At 41.4% G+C, this 21,561-nt stretch overlaps 1 protein-coding gene across 1 annotated transcript in view; it reads right to left on the minus strand.

Annotated features, from left to right (window-relative positions):
• Window positions 1-1,327: 1,327 nt before the first annotated feature.
• CASTOR1 (cytosolic arginine sensor for mTORC1 subunit 1) overlaps window positions 1,328-21,561 on the minus strand; it is a 55,167-nt gene continuing 34,933 nt past the window's right edge. Inside the window, exons 6-9 of the mRNA XM_089655466.1 lie at window positions 21,350-21,463; window positions 18,554-18,636; window positions 13,888-13,982; window positions 1,328-3,284 (exon numbers count right to left, since the gene is read on the minus strand). Of these exons, the coding sequence (XP_089511592.1) occupies window positions 3,219-3,284; window positions 13,888-13,982; window positions 18,554-18,636; window positions 21,350-21,463 (358 nt within the window). The 3' untranslated portion in view covers window positions 1,328-3,218. The remainder of the gene's footprint in view (window positions 3,285-13,887; window positions 13,983-18,553; window positions 18,637-21,349; window positions 21,464-21,561) is intronic.

Raw genomic sequence — 21,561 nt, forward strand, 5'->3', positions numbered from 1 at the left:
CCTACTTCAAGTTCATCATGAAGGATCCTTGGGTAGTTTGAATTCAGATGACATAACTGCCGCTTTAAGTTCATAGGCTAATCCCTTGACTCAGACATCTTTCAGGTTTCTTATCTGACCTGCCCTGGTTGTATTTCATCGCCCTGTGTATATATCTTGTGTTTGTGTTAAAATAAAGCAGTTGACTTCCTGTCTTGAGAGTCTGGTGCTGTCTATATCCTGCATGATCAGCGGTGGGGTCCGTGGATGGTGTTCGGATAGGGAAGCTGGAGTATAACGGAAATACCCAAGTGTGGTCTGGGTCCACTTCCGTTACAAAGATGACTTGCTGAAGTTCAAACTGAGCACCAGAATGGGGAAGGAAGGGGATTTAAGCAACTTTGAATGTGGCATGGTTGGTGGTGCCAGATGGGTTGGTCTGTGTATGTAAAAACTGCTGATCTACTGGGATTTTCACACACAACCATCTCTAGGGTTTACAGAGTATGGTCCGAAAAAGAGAAAATATCCAGTGAGCAGCAGTTGTGTGGTCGAAAATGCCTTGTTGATGTCAGAGGTCAGAGTAGAAAGGGTAGACTAGTTTGAGATGATAGGTAACAGTAACATATCAATATGGACCAAAATCTCTGAAGAATGTTTCCAACACCTTGATGAATCTAGGTCACAAAGAATTAAGGCAGTTCTGAAGGCAAAGGGGGGTCCAACCCGGTGCTACGAAGGTGTACCTAATAAAGTGGCTGGTGAGTGTACTAAAGTCGCTATAAAAAACAGCAAGCAAGCAGGCAGGCTTCTATTGCAGAAGAGACATTAACTGTCTCTTCTGCAATAACTTGCCCCTACTTTCCTGCTCCCTCGGTGTCCGAGTGCCAGGACAACGCATGCACAGGAGTGACGTCATCCCCCGACGGCCAATGAAGAGGCTCAAAGGCCAGCCACTCAGAAGATGTCAGAGCAAGACACTTGACTATTAAGCCTTTAGTTCCGCTTTAATACTCCAAACTTCCCACATTAATCAATGACTAACACAGTACAAGACCTAACAATTTTTCTTTCAGAAACTTTACGCCCTGAAATTCTGATGTGAAATATCTTTACACACAAGACTGTTATTTTAGTCATAAAGCGCTCGGGCTGGTCTAGGAAAATATGGGTTAAAATGAACTTTACAAATAACTGATTTAATCAAATCTAAACGTAAAAATCAGTGTGATCAAAACCACATCTGATGTCAAAAGTATTTACAGTTACTTTTACCAGAACTGCTAAGGGGATGTCAGGGCATTTAAAGATCAGGATATAGATTTAAACATATGATTCAGGCACAAAACCGATTGCACACTGAAATTTATTTTTTTCTTAGCATTTTAATTACCCAACATACAGTCAAAATGCAACCTAAAATGCATTCAAATATTCTTCATATATAATACTGTCATGAAAAAACTCCACATCATCTTACAGTAGTGTCAAACACTAAAGCATCTTCAAAAGCAAAATGTACTAAAGGAGACAAATCCATTTAAAGTGAGGAAGCTGCAGAGTTTTGGCTGTGGTGTTCCATACTTCATAAGGCACTTGAGTAACAATGCACAAAACAGATCCGATATCGGGCATTGTGACATTACTAGGTAATCAACTGAGGTATTTTTATTTGTACTGACATCGCACAGACCACAGAGGGTTAATACCCAGATCTACTTCAACTTTAGCAAGCTTCTATAACAGTCTTGCTGAAATGAATCAGAGTACTACAAGTGCGGAAATCTCTACCTTTAAAAAATGCTGCCAAATTCCCTACAGTGCTTGTCACGTCTCAAGACACAGGCACTTGGTCATTTGAGCTCTGCTGAAGGGAGAATTTGGGTTCAGACTGCCTGGTCCTCCTCCTTGTCAGAGATCATGTAACCAAGTGCCTAGAATTTCAATTCTGTAAGGTACTGGTAATCTTTTGCTCCAGCATTCTTACAGAAATCTATTTTACACATCAAAAATATTAGCGTACTCACACATCCAATATTATCAGCTCACAATATCATACAATACTTACATACTGTAACAAAGGAATAGATTAGCTGCAGGCTGCAAGTGAACAGAAGAGGTTCAATGTACATGTACACAGACAAAAGATGCTGCAGACAATCCAATATACTAATAATGACTGCTTCTATGCTCACAGCATAGGTTTCATTGGTAAGGTAATTTGTCAACATCCAAATGGCACTGAATGTCAAATATGTGAAATAAAAGTAGTGCTGGATTAGTCTTCCAGAATCTTCACATCAGGCAGTTACTGAACAAACACAAAACTGCCATTCATACATATGGGGCCTAGTCTGATTTAAGGACAGCGTCTCCCTTCACCCAGAGCTTTGCAGTTTCAAATATCTAAAATAAATCTCGCCTTTAGACTGGCATCACTGGTCAGCAGCAATCAACATTGCTGGTCTTAGACTTAGCGCAGCATTACTCAGATTCAATATGGCACATGAAAATGGAAACAGTTTGGTCCTATAACACTCAAAAACACCACATATTCTGCAACCAATCAAATCTGGCCTTCATTAAAAGCTGCCAGCGTAAACTAATGAAATGTGATTTCCAAGAGTTATTTCTTAGCACAATTTGTGCTATATCCCAGCAACCACCTTGGCTATTTCCAAACAATGTTGCCCTCACAGTTAAGCCAAGACATTGTAGGGAATCAACTTTGGGGAAAGTCCTAAATCCACTGCATTGAAGCACTGCAAACATAGCCTTAAAAAGTAGGTTACACAGCAGGAGTTATCACAATCTGAAACGTGTGAATGTGATATTCTGCTGAAACATTTAAAAAAAATTGTTGCCACACTGCACATCTATCCAATTCTTCATCTTTAGATATGAATTCCTTTTTGTAATTTATTAAAAGCTTGGGGCAAAAAAACACAGACAAAAAAAATCTTAAACTGTCAAAGTGCGCAATTACTATAGAGAACTGTCTGCCTATTCTAGAACCCGTAATGACTACCCTAATATCAGAACACAACTTATTGTGTTCAGTAAACGTTCAGTCAACACAGCACCTTAAATAGATCTGAATGAGAAAAAAGTTCTCTTTGTCAGACGTCTGACTTGGCAATACGTCACACCCAGCCCAGAAGCGTGTGCAGCCTATGGCCCAACTTCCTCCTCTGTCATGTTGCATCATCGAAGACTGATGAACCGAGAGGCAGTTTGCCTTAGCTATTATTTTCCTGACGCTGGTTCAGTAACTCAATCACACAGTTAATGTCTTCTTCTGGAACCTGTTTGTAGAAAGAGAAGGGCAAAATGTTAGACAGAAAGCAACAATATGCAAGTTAGGAAATGAACATACTATGCAAATATGCAGATCATACACAGATATCACATGCATTTGCTCCTCTGAATTCTATATGTGGACTGTTGATATGAAGCAATAAAGCTACACAAATCGTGTATGTAGCTTACAAATTCTTTGGAGCTTTATTGATGACATTATCCAAATTTATGAATTTACTTCTAATTACATATAAAATAAAAAACACATCAAATCTAGCTAGCTCAAACCATTTTTTTTAGTTTACATTAGGGTAGGATAAGAAGTCATGTCTGGTTTTACAGCAGTTGGAGACTCCAATAGGGAAGATTCTTTCACATCCTGTCTGGAATGAAGAAAATTATCACAGGACCAACATTTACCTAGTACTGAACAGCTGGGGGAGTCTTTGGAGAGCCTACAGTATTTTGGGGGATAAGTCCCGCCCAAGTAATTTTTTGGTTTAGACTGCTACCTACTGGCAGGTGATCAGGAGTACTGCCAGGCTTCACATTTTTTTCCCTGGGCTGTACAGCTTTGAACTCCAGGTGAGGGAGGGGGATTAACCACTTGCCCTTCAGAGGATTTACCCCCCTTCCTGACCAGGCCATTTTTTGTGTTACAGCACTGTATTACTTTAAATGACAATTGCGCGGTCATGCAACACTACACCCAAATGAAATTTGTGTCCTTTTTTCCTCACAAATAGAACTTTCTTTCAGTGGTATTTGATCGCCTGTGCGGTTTTTATTTTTTGCGCTATAAAAAAAAACAAAAAAAAACAAAAAAAAAACAAAACACAATTTTACATCATGTACTGTGGTAAACAAAACCGTTCTCCCTGTCAACTCCTACACAGCTTTGCATGGCTGTGCACAGCACAGTCATGCAAAGCAGTGTGCTTACAGTGAAGCACAAACACAGCACATACGGTAAAATGGCACCCAGCACACCCAGTGACTACTCGCCGGCGCCTGGTGATTGCCGAGTAATCACCAGCCGACACCTGGTGATTGACAGCCGTGGCTGGCAGCACAGGCAGGGCGCTCGTGCGCCCCCTACCCAGAAATGCAAAATCACGATATATACACAAACACACACGTGATTTTGCACACCACTGCCGCCCTGTACTAATATTTCTGCTATGGGGTGGCACTAAAGCTGTTAAGATGACTAAAGCTGGGCATACATGGCTCAATATTTCGATCGGTCACCAAGGAGGCAGTGTATATAATTTATTGAGTGTTTTATCAAGCTCCATTTGTTTTTATATATAACACTGGATGTTTTATAGAGGATGCTGGATGGGACTACATCTATTTTTCATTTTAGGATTTTTATTATACATCCCCAATTCTAAAAATTTGGGACACTGTGAAATCCACATAACAGGATGTAATGTTTTGAAAATCTCAAACTCATTTTATTCACAATAGAAAATGTATGAAATGTTTAAACTGAAAAAATGTGCGGTTTAAAAAAAAATAAATAAAAAAAGAAGGCAATTTTGAAATTGATGGCAGCAACAAAAAAGATGCAACAGGGCCATGTTTGCCACAGTGTAGCATCCCCTCTTCTTTTAACACTCTGTAAACATCTTGGAACACAGGGGACCAGTTGCTGGTATTTTGGGAGAGGAATGTTGTCCCATTCTTGCCTAATATTAGATTCTAACTACTCAACAGTCCGGGGTTGTCTATCGTATTTTTCATTTCAAGATGCACCAAATATTTTCAGTTAGTGAAAGGTCTGGACTGCAGGCAGGCCAGTTAAGCTCCCAGACTCTTGTACTAAGAAGCCATGCTGTTGTCATACATTGGTGGCCAAAAATGTGGATACACCTTACATTTTTACAAACTTTTTCAGTTTAAAATACTTTTTAGGTAAAAATCTCTAAAAATGTCATCGCACAAGTAAAATTTAATATAGTAAATGGATACAAGTCTTTGGGCATCCTCTTCTGTAATCAAATGATGCCTGGAATTGATTATAGCTTCAATGAGTCCTTGCTTGTTGCTTGGATTCTTGCTCAAGACCATGCGTTTCAATCTTGACCACAGATTTTCGATGGGATTCAAGTCAGGGCTATTTCCAAGTCAGGGAAGCAGAGGAATTTTCTTGTCATTGAACCATTTAAGGCATTTACGAGCTGTATGTCATGGAGCTCCATCCTGTTGAAAAGTAAATTCTGTGCCTTTGTCCGCTAAGTCGCTTATTGATGGGATCAACTTTGGTTCCAGGACCTCTTTGTTGTATCGTTCTGCATTAATAATGCCATCAATAACCTGCATTCGTCCACCACCACACCAAGACATACAGCTCCATAGCATGACGCTTTGAGGGTGTTTCATTGTTGCTGTCATGCACTCAGGCAGGCATTCTTCACCTGACCTTCTTTGCATGTATCGAACACCATTGCTTCAGAGAATAGAAATTCGTGTTTCATCACTCCAAATATTTTTTTTTCCCAATCTTCTGTTGTCCAATTTTGATGTTCCTTCACCCATTCGACTCTTTTCTTACTTTGTTGGCAGTTCAAAAATGTTTTTTTTTCTTGGTATTCAAGCTCTTACTGTTCGGTCAGACACTGACAGTCCTCCATCTGACAACACCTTGTTGATACCCTTGACAGCGGATTTTCTATTCTGCAAAGCAAGTCTTGCAATGCTTCTGTTAGTTTTGGGTGTTGTATCAAAACACCACAAGGCAGAGGAAGGAAAAAAAAGCTACTTTTGGTGTTCGTAAATCGTACACACAGCTTCTGTACTCCGGATGCAGAAACTCATTGACCCATTTTCCTGGCAATTTCGCTAAAACTATAACCTTCATTTAATGTTATTGCTGTTGCTCTTTTCTTTGGTGACCAGTCTGACCTTTTAATTGATGGCATCATTATTTTCTACAAATATAGTTATTTAAGTACATTTTAGATCAAAACCGCACAATATTATTTTAATTTATTTAATTATTCTAATATAATTTTAAAAAATACATAAAATGGAAAACAGTTTCCTACGCTAGATATAAAATTGCAGGCATTGCAACTAGAATCTTTGTTATGCAACATAATGCTTTATTCTGACCAAATACTGTAACATGTACACAATAATATGCAAACGAAAATTGGCAAAAATGTCCTCACATTTTCACCAGCTAACTATGTCGATAATTTTCAGTAAATCTGCTCAAATTAACTCAAAACGTGTATCATATGTTGTCAAATATATTTTGTTTACCATTTGCATAGAATAGCAAATGTCTAGAAAGAAAAAACAAGGGAGTAAGTAAAGATATCAACCAAAACTGACAAAATCAGAAGTTGTATCCACAATTTTGGTCACCAGTGTAGATCCAGTATGCGGTTCAGCATTGTCCTGCTGAAATATGCAAGGCCTTCCCTGAAAAAGTCTGGATGGGAGCATATGTCGCTTCAAAACTTGGATATATCTTTCAGCATATTTTCAGATCTGCAAGCTGCCCATTCCATACATACTTATGTACCCCCCCCCCCCCCCCCACAAGAGAGATGCAGGTTTTTGAACAGAGCGCTGGTAACAAGCCAGAAGGTCCCTCTCCTTTAGTCTAGAGGCTGCACTGCCCATGGTTGCCAAGAATTTTATTATTGTGAACATCAGATACAGAAAAAGAGAAAAAACATGGTACATCAATAACAGGTGTTACAGCGGTAGGAACCTACATGTGTTACAACAAGGAGCACTAGCAGAAGACAGTTGGTGCAAAAGAAAAGTAGACAGCATACATATCCCAAATCAAACAACTGACCAAAGTGCATCGACATTGAATTCCTGGGGGTAGAGTAAAATAGGGTCCAGTAAGGGGGTGGGGGCGGGGAAACTCAGTCACTAACAATTTTATTATGTCAAGTTGCATAGGTGATGGTGGAAGAAAGCCATCTATCCCATATTTTGTTGTACTACGTGGCGCATCCCCTGTGAGTATAAATAAGTTTCTTATACGGAAGGGATGAATTAACTTCAATTAACCATGCCTGAAGGGTAGGGACGGTTGTCTGCATCCAGTTGCGTGCGAGTAATTTTCAGACACTAAAAAGGGATTCACGTAAGAGAACTAGGAGTTTGTCCTTGGGCAGGTCTGGGAGGAGACCAAGAAGACACACTCTGGGATCTAGTTGTAAAGGTGAGCCCATATGATCGTGCAGGAACTTGATTATTTGTTCCCAGTACATCTGGATAATTAGACAGGACCATATGGAGGTGGAAAAAGGTGCCAGGGTCCCTGAGGCATCGGGGGCAAAGAGGGCTCTGCTCAGGGCAAAATCTAGAGGCCCTGAGGTAAGGTAAGCCTATACACAGCTGAGTAAGTCTGTCACGGAGTCTTGGTGAAGCCAACTTGGTGCCCTCCAATATCTCATCCCAGATCTCTGTCTCCAATGGCCCAATGTCTGGCTCCCAGCGGGACCTGGCCACCTCCGCTACACTAGTAACTGTGGGAGTGCACAATGCAGCATATAAAGCCAAAAACAGCTTTGTGGGTTCGGACCCAAGCACCACTTCCATCAAAGATAGGGGTTGAAGTAGAGGAGCTGGTTCTGGAAATTGGGCCCCGAAGGCATGACAGAGCTGTAGACATCTGAATAATATATGTTAGGGAGATCAAATTTCTCTTTTAAAGTTTGGAATGGCTTGGGCCCTGTAGGTGTAACCACCTGGTGGAGATATAGAATGCCCCCAGAAGACCAAATCTCAGGGTTGGGGATAGTGAGGAGTTCAGGCTGCAGAGAGTTGAGCCCAAGGGGAAAATGTGAATAAGGGGGGGGTGTTCACAAGACAAAGAGCCAGCTCCCAGGTACGCTTGTGGTGGTGCGCTATTGTGTCACGAGGCGCATGGGTACCGAGATGCCCACTGTCCTGCAACACCACCTGCAAGGGGGGAAAACAAGGTACGACCAAGCTGCCCTTATACCAGGGCCTGGTAGTGATCGGCCTCCGACTTAGCTAGGTGAAAAAAATAGGAAAACTGTGCTGCCAGGTAGCAAGAGTGAAAATCTAGGAGGGCCTGCTCCCCCAATCATAGTAGGGTTCTTGAGAACAAGCCAGGACAGCTTGTGTCTACCCAATCCCCAAATGAATGAATTAAGAATTCCTTCAAGTATTTTGAAGGTTTTTAGGGGCAGCAGTATCGGGGAGTGCCAGAATATGTAAAGGAATTTGGCAGGTGGATCATTTTAACTAGGTTAATTCTTCCCATAACCCCCAGAGGAAGCCTTGCCCATGATTGGATACGTGCCTTGAGGATGACAAATAGTGATTCGATATTAAGAGTTGGGTAGTTTCAGAGCTCTCTGGTAACATATACCCTTAGATATTATTGTAGAGACTCTGCATAAGGGCAGGGTACCAGAAATGTAAGACGGAGGACAGGCATCTAGGGGAAGAATCTGTGACTTACTCCAGTTGACACATAGCCTAGAGTGTGTTGTAAACTCCTCAATGACCTGTAAAACAGTACTTAAAGAGGGGCCTGTGTCAGACAGGGTTACATGCATGAAAATGTATCAGCCAAGGGAGAAAATGCTAAGGGAAATTAACTCAAATTGTACTGTTTTAGTCACCAGCACAGACACCCCACAAGAGTATTGACTGTGCATCCAATGGTATGCCCAGCCTATCCATGTGCAATTTAAGGCCAGCCGAAGTTGGCCTGTGACATGCGTTTCAACTAGCACTACTATGTCTGCCCGATGAGCTTTAAAGCAGTTGAACATGGTTGACTGTTTGAGTTTATCACGGATCCCCCGGACACTCCAATTGAAAAACTTCACCGGAGCCATGAGGTATTATGCATCATGGATCCGCAGGTATTGTAGCAGCGCCCCCTTGGCTGAGACCTTATGAGGGGCATCTTGAACGTAGAAAGGTGTATATAGTGCAATTATAAGACAAGTTACCATGTACCAACAGTTCTGATAAATACAGACTATAACAAACCTAAACGTTTACCCTACCCCCCACCTTCCACCTCCCAAACTTGGTGGGGGCATCAATCCCATAAAAGAAAAGCATAAAACACAGTCCTAAGAGTATGAGAGATATGTGGGCAGCAGAACACAAGGTACAAATGTCAGTTTGAAGCAGGTCATAGAAAAGCTGGAGAAATGTGAGAGCGTCCGCTCCATGGTTCAGAATCCAGGGTAGTAGGCCCCCCTTATGAAGAAGGAGAATATGCTGCTTGTTCTCCAATAGCTTGAGGTGGGAGTAAAAGGAACGTGGAGGGGGGCAAAAAGTGTAGGGGTGTCAGTGTCAATGAAGCAGGATGGGGACAGCAATACAGGGGCCGAAGTAAGAGAAGAAAAATTATAGGGGAGGGTGTCAGTAAGGAGCGCAGTGAGGTCCTCAATGGTGGGAGAAAAAAAAATAAAAATGGGTACCTGGGAGAGAGTAACATCCTACTTCAAAGAGGGAAGTCAAGAGTCCCCATCCAACCCCTCGGCAAAGATACTCACGAACTCTGTAAGATGGTAATGGGGCGACAGCTATGTTCATCATGTTGGTCGAGCCAGGACGAGGCCATTTCCGGGTCCTTGAAAAAGTGCACCTGATCCTCTTCCACCACTCACAGACGGCAGGGAAAAGCATGGCATACTTCAAGTGTTTAGTACGCCGTTTGACATCCTTAAAGCAAGATCGTTGCCGTTGAATCTCAGCAGAAAAGCCAGGGAATGCCGATATTTTAACATTCTGCTAGGAGATGCTGCCTCTCTCTCTAGTCAGCCATAGTACAGTGTCTCAGTCCCTAAAATTGAGGAGTTTTGCAATGAAGGTTCAAGGAGGCGCATCCTCCTGGGGCTGGCATGCGATGCGCTCGTTCACTACCAGGGTGGATGAGAAGGCCTCCCTGCTAAAAGTAGCAATGAGCAAGTTTTTAAAGAAAGTAGCTGGGTCCTGGCCCTCTAAGCCCTCCGGAAGGCCAACAAAGCGGAGGTTACATTGTCGAGACCGGTTCTCCAGGTCATCCTGTTTCTGAGCGAGCTGTTGCAACTGCCACTGCATGGCCTCAGAGGTGTGCCATAAAGGGTGTAGTGTCCTCCACTTGACTGATACAGGCCTCAGTCTCAGTGACTCGGTCATGGAGCTTGTGCATGTCTTGGCGTATGAGAGATATATCCAACTTCAGCTTCTCTATTTTCGTTGTTAATGTCGCCTGACACGAGGATATTGCCTCAAGATCTCCGTGTCAGCGGTCAGAGTCCGAGGCCGGGGAGGCGTCATTTTCCTCCACAGGGCCCTGCTCCTGTCTACGAAATTTCAATTACATATTGCTTAATGAGATTTGCAACTCATTGTATTCTGTTTTTATGTAGATTTTACACAGTATCTCAATTTTTGTGGAATTCTGGTTGTAGAATAATACATTTCTTGAATGTTCATGGTTTGCCATTGAAGGGGGTTTCGAGGTACACTTAAAAGGCATTATTTGCTCTTGCAGGTTGAGCCCTGCATTCACCAGTTGCTGCTATGTCTATTTGCCAGACTAAATATTTGAGAAGCCTGAACAGAAATTATGAACCTGTCTACTCTCAGAACAATTACAGCTATGCCTGCAGCCCTATTGTTTTGTGTTAATGCTCTTGAGAATGTAATTTGACAGCTCTAAAGAATCTCTCATCTCTGTGCACAGACACAGGATTTTATGGCTAAAAGCTTTGGCCCATGAACATGCTTTTAGGAAATGTCTTCTACACATGCCTTTTGATGGTAATCAACTTTGAGGAATCTCTTGACAAAGTCATCAAGAAAATCACTGGCACACTGGAGTGTACCCATATAACCCCAGCCACTCCATGAGGCTCCAGTTTTATTGCTGTCTCGAAGTGAAAGATCTTTTGCCAGTATCCAATCACCTGAATGAAGCAGCATTGTCTTATGAAAAACAAACCGGTTTCCTGTTACGTACAAATTAAGATGGCAACACACAGGATGTTCTTGGTTCTCCTGTGACATTGACAAAACCTACAAGTAGATAAGTCACATTTTTAGGAGCTCTTGGTCGACAGCCAGTTCCCACTTTTGTTCTTTTATTCAAATAAGTGATTAAAGAAAGTGACAAGATGGATCCCAATGTTGAGAGCCCTATGACTAACAAATACAGCCTCTCATAAAATTGTGGGTTCAGTAATAAAATGGGAACATTTTTATTGGTAATACTTGTGCAGCTCATTATATTGTTTAGAATACATGGTAATGAAAGTCAGTGTGCCTGTCATATTTTGTTTAATTTTTTACAATCTTCGGCTTTATTGACTCATTCCTATCTCTTGACATGGCCTGTCTCTTTCTTATCAACTAGCTGGGATACCTTCTTGCTTTCAAACAAGAGGTCATAGTATCTGCCTCCCTTTCAAATGATTCAATAGAACAGCAATTTCAAAGCATCCTTACAAAGTCCCCTCTAGGAATAGCTTTAATTGTATGACCTGGAAAGCAACTAATGGCTCTCAGCAGTAGGTTTACAAAAAGAGGACTAATGGATATGCCCCAAAAATCAACTGTAAGGGTAAGATCAAAAAAATGATGATCAGGTAATTCCAATTACAAGTAAAGGAGAAATTTGGATCATTATCAATGTACCATGTCACTGCAAGCGGGAAGCAGACCCAAGATCAGAGCTGGCGCTTTGTAAAAATTGGAGTTGGAAATTCAATGATCCCCAGAGGTGCAACAATGAGGTAGCCCCTGATGTTCAGTCTGATAAGCCTGCTCACAGAGTAAGTCTTCAAAGAAAGAGATGAGGAAAGGGGCAATGCCAAACTATTCTGGACCTAAAAAGGCGTTTAGGAGCATGTACTGTGGAAACCAGTTCTCAGAGGTCAGGCTAGCCCCACAAATATCTAGCCCAGCAGGGTCTGGTTACAGCACTCCCAAGGCTAGGCAAAAGAACGGCTGATACAGATAACTGCCATTGTAGCAAAGTATCTTGATTGAAAAGAAAAAGATACTAGCAAGAAAACGGTAAGACTTTTCTCAGAAGAGCTGAAGAAAAGACTGCCATCCTCCATAAAAAAAAACAAAAAAAACAAAAAAACACAACACCACACTGGAGGCAGGTTGACAGAAGGTGGAGTTATCCTGGGCTGGCCTACAGTTTTTTTTTGTCATCCAGTGTCCAATCCCCTGTAGGCGACAGTCAATTACCTCCTGTTTGCATCAAAGTACAAGAAAAAGTCTATTTGCAGGCAGTATATTTGCAATGCAATATTTTATGCAAGTACTAAAATTTCCAAAAACTATAAATGGTAAAGATACAGAGAAACAGAAATACAGAGAAACCAGAACTACTACCTCTGATACTACAAACACATACAGTACATTCATCAATGAACTACTCCCCTCAACTGCAGGAACTAACAGATGCACCGACACACACAGTTAGTACCAGGGAAATGCCATTGACAAAGGAAAAAAAAAAAAAAAAAACCTTGGTCATTCATGTATACCAAAGCTTAGGAAAAAATCTTTAGTTTATGGAAACCCCCTAAACAGAAAAGCTAGTCATGTAAACCTGGGCTTTTTATGAAATTAAACTGGGAAACAAGACACCTGTGTTGTTTCGACTCAGAAACCTTTAAAAAAAAACTCCCGTGGTAAAATGTATTACCAATGCTAAAGGCTTGGATCATCACTGAGGTTAACCAACAGGAACCCAAGCCTACAAGTTGTGCATTGGTTTTGCCTTTGCTAGTTTCTATGAATTTATAAGTAAATTAGAAATGATGTCCACGTGGTCTACTCATCTATTTAAAGTTGTGCAATGATCTAATGTTCCGATTGTGCCACACAACAGCCAAAGCCCTATGTTTTCAGCAAATGTACTTCATAGGAGTAAAGCGTCGTCTTCCAGAAACTGTAAACATAATATGGCTCGTGTTTGCCTGAAAGTATGAGCCCCAACACATCTGCATGACAGCAGCCAGCAAGTGTGTTCATGTAGACATAACATGTTCCCCTATGTCTTACAATGCATGGGGTTGATAGGCAAATAGGAAAGATAAGTAAGCTGCCCATCGTACCTGCAGTTCATCAAATCCCCTTTTCTAAATTTTCTAACCAGCTCCATAAGCTGTTACAAGAATTTTACACACTTCTAAAGCCCCAAACACATGGGCCAAAAATTGGCAGAAATCAGCAGCTACAGTAGATACCGGTCGACAATAGGCCCATGTGTACAAGCTCCTTGTTTGACAGAAGCGGATTTCATGAATGGCCTCTGTCAAATGAGCATGCTGGAAAACCAGCAGCTGATCTGCATCCGATCTCTTAGCCAATGGTTGTGAACACTGACCATTATTCTTTGGGGGGGGGGGGAGGAATAACAAGATAGCACATCAGGGAGAGGGTGAAGAAAAAAAAAAAAAAAAAGATAAGACTACAGCATTGCAGAAACATGAAAGCAGCATGCTCTTTAACAATGGCCTTAAATTTTACAACATAAAACTTTGTGTATTTGCATGTTTTGTCATGGAGCTCAGTGATCTCAGTTATTCATCATCTTTAAACCAGAAACTGTCAGAAATGATGATGCTGTCCACTTACCAAGGCATGGTCAAAATTAAAGGTGCTGATATAGTAAGCAGATATGTCTGCAGCAGCTAAAGGCTCAGCTATCTGTGCCACTATTCCACATTCATCTGAAGAAAAAAAAAAGGAGGATAAAGCACAATATAAGTAGACAGAGAACAGTACCTGAAAACTGGCAGTCACATTTTATAAGATATTTAGTACAGATTAATTTACACATGAAAAATTATTAATTTGAAAATGCATTATTTCTGTGCAGAGAGAAAGACAAAGTGTCATCTGCAGGCTAGAGCAGTTTGCTAACATACGTGTAATGATCACAACCAAATGGTACTTTATATGAAAAAGAGATTATAACATTATTATAATAATTACACACCCACACTATACTGCCAAAAGTATTGGGACACTCCTCTAAATCACTGGATTCAGGTGTTTCAATCACCTCCATGGCCACAGGTGTATAAAATCAAGAACCTAGCCATGCAGACTGCTTCTACAAACATTTGTGAAAGAATGGGTCGCTCTCAGTAGCTCAGTGAATTCAAGCGTGGTACCATGATAGGTTGCCACCTATGGGCAATAAGCCCATCCGTGAAATTTCCTTGCTAATAAATATTCCACGGTCAACTGTTAGTGGTATTATAAAGTGCAAGCAACTGGGAACAGCAGCCACAAAGCGGTAGGCCTCGTAAAATGACAGAGCGGGGTCAGTGCACGCTTAAGCGCACAGTGAGCAGAAGTCACCAACTGTCTGCAGAGTCAATAGCTAAAGACCTCCAAACTTAGCGTCGCCTTTAGATTAGCACAATAGTACATGGAGAGCTTCATGGAATGGGTTTCCATGGCCGAGCAGCTGCATCCAAGCCTTACATCACCAATTGCAATGCAAAGCATCGGACACAGTGGTGTAAAGCACGCCTCCAGTGGACTCTAGAGCAGTGGAGACATGTTCTCTGGAGTGATGAATCATACTCTTCCGTCTGACAACCCATTGGATGTGTCTGGGTTTGGCGGTTGCCAGGAAAACAGTACTTGCCTTACTGCATGTGCCAAGTGTAACGTTTGGTGAAGGGGGAATTATGGTGTGGGGTTGTTTTTCAGGGGTTGGGTTTGGCCCCTTAGTTCCAGTGAAGGGAACTCTTAAGGCATCAGCATACCAAGACATTTTGGACAATTTCATGCACCCAACTTTGTGGGAACAGTTTCTGTTCCAACATGAATGCGCACCAGTGCACAAAGCAAGGTCCATAAAGACATGGAAGAGTGGGTTTGGGGTAGAGGAACTTGATTGGCCTTCACTAATACATGTGTCAGCGTTGTATTAATTGTTTGTGGAATCAGCTACAGTCAGGTCCATAAATATTGGAACATTGACACAATTCTAACATTTTTGGCTCTATACACCACCACAATGGATTTGAAATGAAACGAACAAGATGTGCTTTAACTGCAGACTGTCAGCTTTAATTTGAGGGTATTTATATCCAAATCAGGTGAATGGTGTAGGAATTACAACAGTTTGCATATGTGCCTCCCACTTGTTAAGGATCAAAAGTAATGGGACAATCGGCTTCTCAGCTGTTCCATGGCCAGGTGTGTGTTATTCCCTCATTATCCCAATTACAATAAGCAGATAAAAGGTCCAGAGTTCATTTCAAGTGTGCTATTTGCATTTGGAATCTGTTGCTGTCACTATCAGTGAAGCAAGCCATCATTAGGCTGAAAAAACAAAACAAACCCATCAGAGGGATAGCAAAAACATTAGGCATGGCCAAAACAACTGTTTGGAACATTCTTAAAAAGAAGGAACGCACCGGTGAGCTCAACAACACCAAAAGACCCGGAAGACCACGGAAAAAAACTGCGGTGGACGACCGAAGAATTCTTTCTCTGGTGAAGAAAACACCCTTCATAACAGTTGGCCAGATCAAGAACACTCTCCAGGAGGTAGGTGTATGTGTGTCAAAGTCAACAATCAAGAGAAGACTTCACCAGAGTGAATACAGAGGGTTCACCACAAGATGTAAACCATTGGTGAGCCTCAAAAACAGGAAGGCCAGATTAGAGTTTGCCAAACGACATCTAAAAAAGCCTTCACAGTTCTGGAACAACATCCTATGGACAGATGAGACCAAGATCAACTTGTACCAGAGTGATGGGAAGAGAAGAGTATGGAGAAGGAAAGGAACTGCTCATGATCCTAAGCATACCACCTCATCAGTGAAGCATGGTGGTGGTAGTGTCATGGCGTGGGCATGTATGGCTACCAATGGAACTGGTTCTCTTGTATTTATTGATGATGTGACTGCTGACAAAAGCAGCAGGATGAATTCTGAAGTGTTTTGGACAATATTATCTGCTCATATTCAGCCAAATGCTTCAGAACTCATTGGACGTCGCTTCACAGTGCAGATGGACAATGACCCAAAGCATACTGCAAAAGCAACCAAAGAGTTTTTTTTAAGGGAAAGTGGAATGTTATGCAGTGGCCAAATCAATCACCTGACCTGAATCCGATTGAGCATGCATTTCACTTGCTAAAGACAAAACGGAAGGGAAAATGCCCCAAGAACAAGCAGGAACTGAAGACAGTTGCAGTAGAGGCCTGGCAGAGCATCACCAGGGATGAAACCCAGCGTCTGGTGATGTCTATGCGTTCCAGACTTCAGGCTGTAATTGACTGCAAAGGATTTGCAACCAAGTATTAAAAAGTGAAAGTTTGATTTATGATTATTATTCTGTCCCATTACTTTTGGTCCCTTAACAAGTGGGAGGCACATATGCAAACTGTTGTAATTCCTACACCGTTCACCTGATTTGGATGTAAATAGCCTCAAATTAAAGCTGACAGTCTGCAGTTAAAGCACACCTTGTTCGTTTCATTTCAAATCCATTGTGGTGGTGTATAGAGCCAAAATGTTAGAATTGTGTCAATGTCCCAATATTTATGGACCTGACTGTACATACAGTATACAGTGCCATGTTCCAGCAGCGGGATGGGAACTTCCCATCCTTCTCCCAGAACAAAATCAAGCCCGGCTGAATACTATTCAGCCATTCACAGTAAACCTTGAATTTTATGAATGAATAGAAAGTTTCCTCTGATTTGATGAGGCAAAGATAGTGAAGACATTTGTCCATCTCACCACTTTATCCAATCACAGAAAGCCTTGTATTCATTCAGAAAATTATTAAACCAAGTTGTGCAGCACTAGACATAAAAATGCATGAAATGCCATTGCATAAAAAAAATACATAAGTGACAAATAAAACTAAATGGAGGACCAAATTTCAAAATTTTTGTGAATAACTTTCACCAAGTGCATAAAAGTGACAAGCGATCCTCTTCACCGATTCAATATAGTCAGAATGTAAACCCCCGTGTGTGTTTCACCAGCCACTCAGAGGCTTACCAGAAATACTGTGATCCTCATAAGAGAAGTCAACAACAGCGTTTGTATATCAATCCACCAATCGCCAGCCGATCGCCACCAGATATCCTCCTATTAATCTTCCATATATGCGGACAGGCATGAAACCCCACATGTACAAAAAGGAGGAAGGCTCCAATAGTGTAAATCCAATACAAAACTGTTGACTTCTCTTATGAGGGTCACAATATTTCTGGTAAGCCTGTGAGTGGTTGGTGAAACACGTGGTGGTTTATATTCTGACTACAATGAATTGGTGTAGAGGATCACTTCTCTACCTGTCACTTTTATGCATTGGTGGAAGTTATTGACAGAAATTTTGAAATTAGGACTTCCATTTAGTTTTATTTATGTCACTTATGTATTTTTATGTATGGTATTTCATGCATTTTTATATATCTAGTGCTGCACAACCTGGTTTAATAATTTGGTTGATATAGTGTATCCTATATATGGTGCTGGTGGCTGATTTATAGATAGGACACTTTTTAGTGTCGCTTTCTTTTATATATACACATTCATTCACAAAATACATAGCTTCTTGTGAATGGCTAAACAGTACTCAGCCTGACTCAATTTTGTTCCAGAAGTGGGACAGGAGGTCTCCATCCCGCTACCCATTCAGAGGGAGGATTATCTCTGTGCGTTCCTGATCATATTACCCACTCAGAGGGAGGATTTTCTCTACACCAGACCTTTAAAGGAGGTTTCTGCTGGTTTACATAATGCGTACTTACATTATGCACTCACCAGATGCGTAATGTCTCTCTATATTACTTGGAACACCACCGATTTAAAAAGGAATATCTATTACTGCACAGACTGTCACCTTCATTTTAAAGATACTGGTCACCATTTATTTATGATTATCTGCTGCTAATTCATAGACTTGACGTATGACCATATAATTTTTCTTAGCGCTGCACTTTTATATTTTTATTGTTCTTCTAAGGTTACATACATTTCATACAGCACTGACAGCAGGCATACGTATTAGTGACGGAAATAGTTTGTTTGGACCACCTTGGTCCAAACAAACTATTTAAAAAAGGTAAATAAACCCTTGAGTAAGGCTTTAAATATGTCTGTGTGCAAAGACCCTTAAATATATTCGGAGAATGGCTGAAGTTACTTGAATGGTATGATTCATATTTTGGTTCTCATTCAGGTTTTATAAACGTTTCCTCTGCACCCTTCTCTTTATGTGCATGTGTTACTGTAAACAGCAATGAAAACAAAAAACTCACCAAAACCCAAAGGCTGCCCACCAATTCTCACCATGCGCCATAGCTCTCCAGAGGAACTTGTTAAAAGTAAGTCAGAGGGGAACCTAAGGGAAGTTGCCAAAGATACAGACGTCAGAAATGTTACTTACATCCTTTCAACCCAATTCTCCCTAAGATCAAGTTTCAACTCTCTGACCTTCTGACCCTTTCACACAGATGGGACGCACAAATTATGCATGCAGCAAACATCCTGACACTTAACTACAATTAAAGCAATATGGTTATCTTTCAGATCTATACAAATGTTGTATCACAAAAAACTTCCTGGACAGAATGCAGAAATTATGAAATCTTATTATATGTAATATTCTTAATGGAAATCATAATCCAACATTAATATTCCCAACTTATCTTCTAAAAAAAAAAGCATAAGTATTCTTAAAAACAATGCCAAATAATGCATGCAATATTTATTTAGACAGCCGCTATAGGACAATAATTTAACTTGTCATTTTTACAATTTAGGGCCAGTTTGCAGGATTAATATATACAGTATCTCACAGAAGTGAGCACACCCCTCACACTTTTGTAAATATTTTATTCTATCTTTTCATGTGACAACACTGAAGAAATTACACTTTGCTACAACGTAAAGTAGTGAGTGTACAGCTTGTATAACAGTGTAAATTTGCTGTCCCCTTAAAATAACATAACTCAACACACAGCCATTAATGTCTAAACCGCTGGCAACAAAAGTGAGTACACCCCTAAGTGAAAATGTCCAAACTGGGCCCAAAGTGTCAATATTTTGTGTGGCCATCATTATTTTCCAGCACTGCCTTAACCCTTTTGGGCATGGAGTTCACCAGAGCTTCGCAGGTTGCCACTGGAGTCCTCTTCCACTCATCCATGAGGATGCCCCACAGATGCTCAATAGGGTTTAGGTCTGGAGTTATGCTTGGCCAGTCAATCACCTCTACCCTCAAGGTTCTTTAGCAAGGCAGTGGTCGTCTTGGAGGTGTTTGGGGTCGTTATGTTGGAATACTGCCCTGCGGCCCAGTCTCCGAAGGGAGGGGACCATGTTCTGCTTCAGTATGTCACAGTAGATGTTGGCATTCATGGTTCCCTCAATGAACTGTAGCTCCCCAGTGACGGCAGCACTCATGCAGCCCCAGGCCAAGACACTCCCACCACCATGCTTGACTGTAGGCAAGACACACTTGTCTTTGTAATCCTCACCTGGTTGCCGCCACACACGCTTGACACCATCTGAGCCAAATAAGTTTAACTTGGTCTCATCAGACCACAGGACATGGTTCCAGTAATCCATGTCCTTAGTCTGCTTGTCTTCAGCAAACTGTTTGTGGGCTTTCTTGTGCACCATCTTCAGAAGAGGCTTCCTTCTGGGACAACAGCCATGCAGACCAATTTGATGCAGTGTGCGGCATATGGTCTGAGCACTGAAAGGCTATCCCCCCCCCACTCCTTCAACCTCTGCAGCAATGCTTGCAGCACCTATACATCTATTCCCAATGACAACCTCTGGATAAGATGCTGAGCATGTGCACTCAACTTCTTTGGTCAACCATGGGGAGGACTGTTCTGAGTGGAACCTGTCCTGTTAAAACAGCCGTATGGTCTTGGCCACCATGCTGCAGCTCAGTTTCAGGGTCTTGCAAATCTTCTTATAGCCTAGACCATCTTTATGTAGAGCAACAATTCTTTTTTTCAGATCCTCAGTTCTTTGCGATGAGGTGCCATGTTAAACTTCCAGTGACCAGTATGAGACAGTGAGAGCTGTGTGTTGAGTTATTTTGAGGGGACAGGAAATTTACCCTGTTATACAAGCTTTACACTCACTACTTTACATTGTAGCAAAGTGTCATTTCTTCAGTGTTGTCACATGAAAAGATATAATAAAGTATTTACAAAAGTGTGAGGGGCGTACTCACTTCTGTGAGATACTGTATGACGACACATTGCTAGCAATGGGGTTGTGCATACCCCAGCTTTGCATGATGGCATTCTTCAAAGTGTACTTGTGATTTCTACAATAGCAGCTTCATTTTATTGAAGGTACTTCCAGATATTGCAAGCATTTTCTGTTTTCTTTAAGACTGTTCAGGCTCCCCCCCCCCCCCCCCCCTGCTGCATCTTACTACTGGCCTGGGAGAGGGAGCATCACATACACTGGCCATTTAGACCTTAGATCAGCCCCAATGCTTGCTCCATCAGACCTCAGGATTATACCCAAATCCTGCATCAGAAACGCAGGGGTTTTATATGCATAACTGCTTCAGCTGGCAGTACCACTAGGTGGAAGAGGAGGGTAGGTGAGAAGGCTTTTCAGTGTGCAGTACACCTTAACATCAGTGACATCCGGGGGATTGATGAGCACAGAATGGCAGGCCAGGCTTTGTAACTGACAGCCTAGTGAGATGTCAATTACACTGGGTGCCCTTGAAAAAGACATTGCATGCCTGCCTGTGCAGGATGGAAAAAACCTACTCTAAAGAATGCAGAACATCCAATAGAGTACATTGTGCAGGCAGCATCCTGCCTGTAGTTACACTGCTCTGCCAGGAGAGGGGCACCAGAGAAGCAACAGAAGATAATAGGCAGCTGCAACTTGCTTAGAGGGTCACATTATAAATGTGCATGCTTGCTTTTTGCAGTCTTATGTATTAACCCGATCAATCATTTTTTACAGCAACACTGTAGATAATACTGAAGCATATTGAAAAGAAAAAAAAAAAAAGTCTACATTTTTACAAAATGTACAGCACAATCCTAAATAATACAGTAATTCATACATACTTCTTCTTTGTCTCTGTATCCATAACAATGGATATATATCCATCTATCAAGGAGAAGGCAAAAAAATGAAAAGACTCTGTGTCATGTGTAGTTACAGGAGAATCATGCCAAGATCTGGAAACGAAACATAAGCAGAGGAATACCGCATCTATTATAATGTTATAAAAACAACAAGGACCTATACAAGAAATTTGCCACAGTAGAAGAACCTG

This window comes from Staurois parvus, unplaced genomic scaffold (assembly GCF_062004578.1).
Source record: "Staurois parvus isolate SC_StPar_1 unplaced genomic scaffold, SC_StPar_1.0 ptg000840l, whole genome shotgun sequence".
Classification (NCBI taxonomy): Eukaryota; Metazoa; Chordata; class Amphibia; order Anura; family Ranidae; genus Staurois; species Staurois parvus.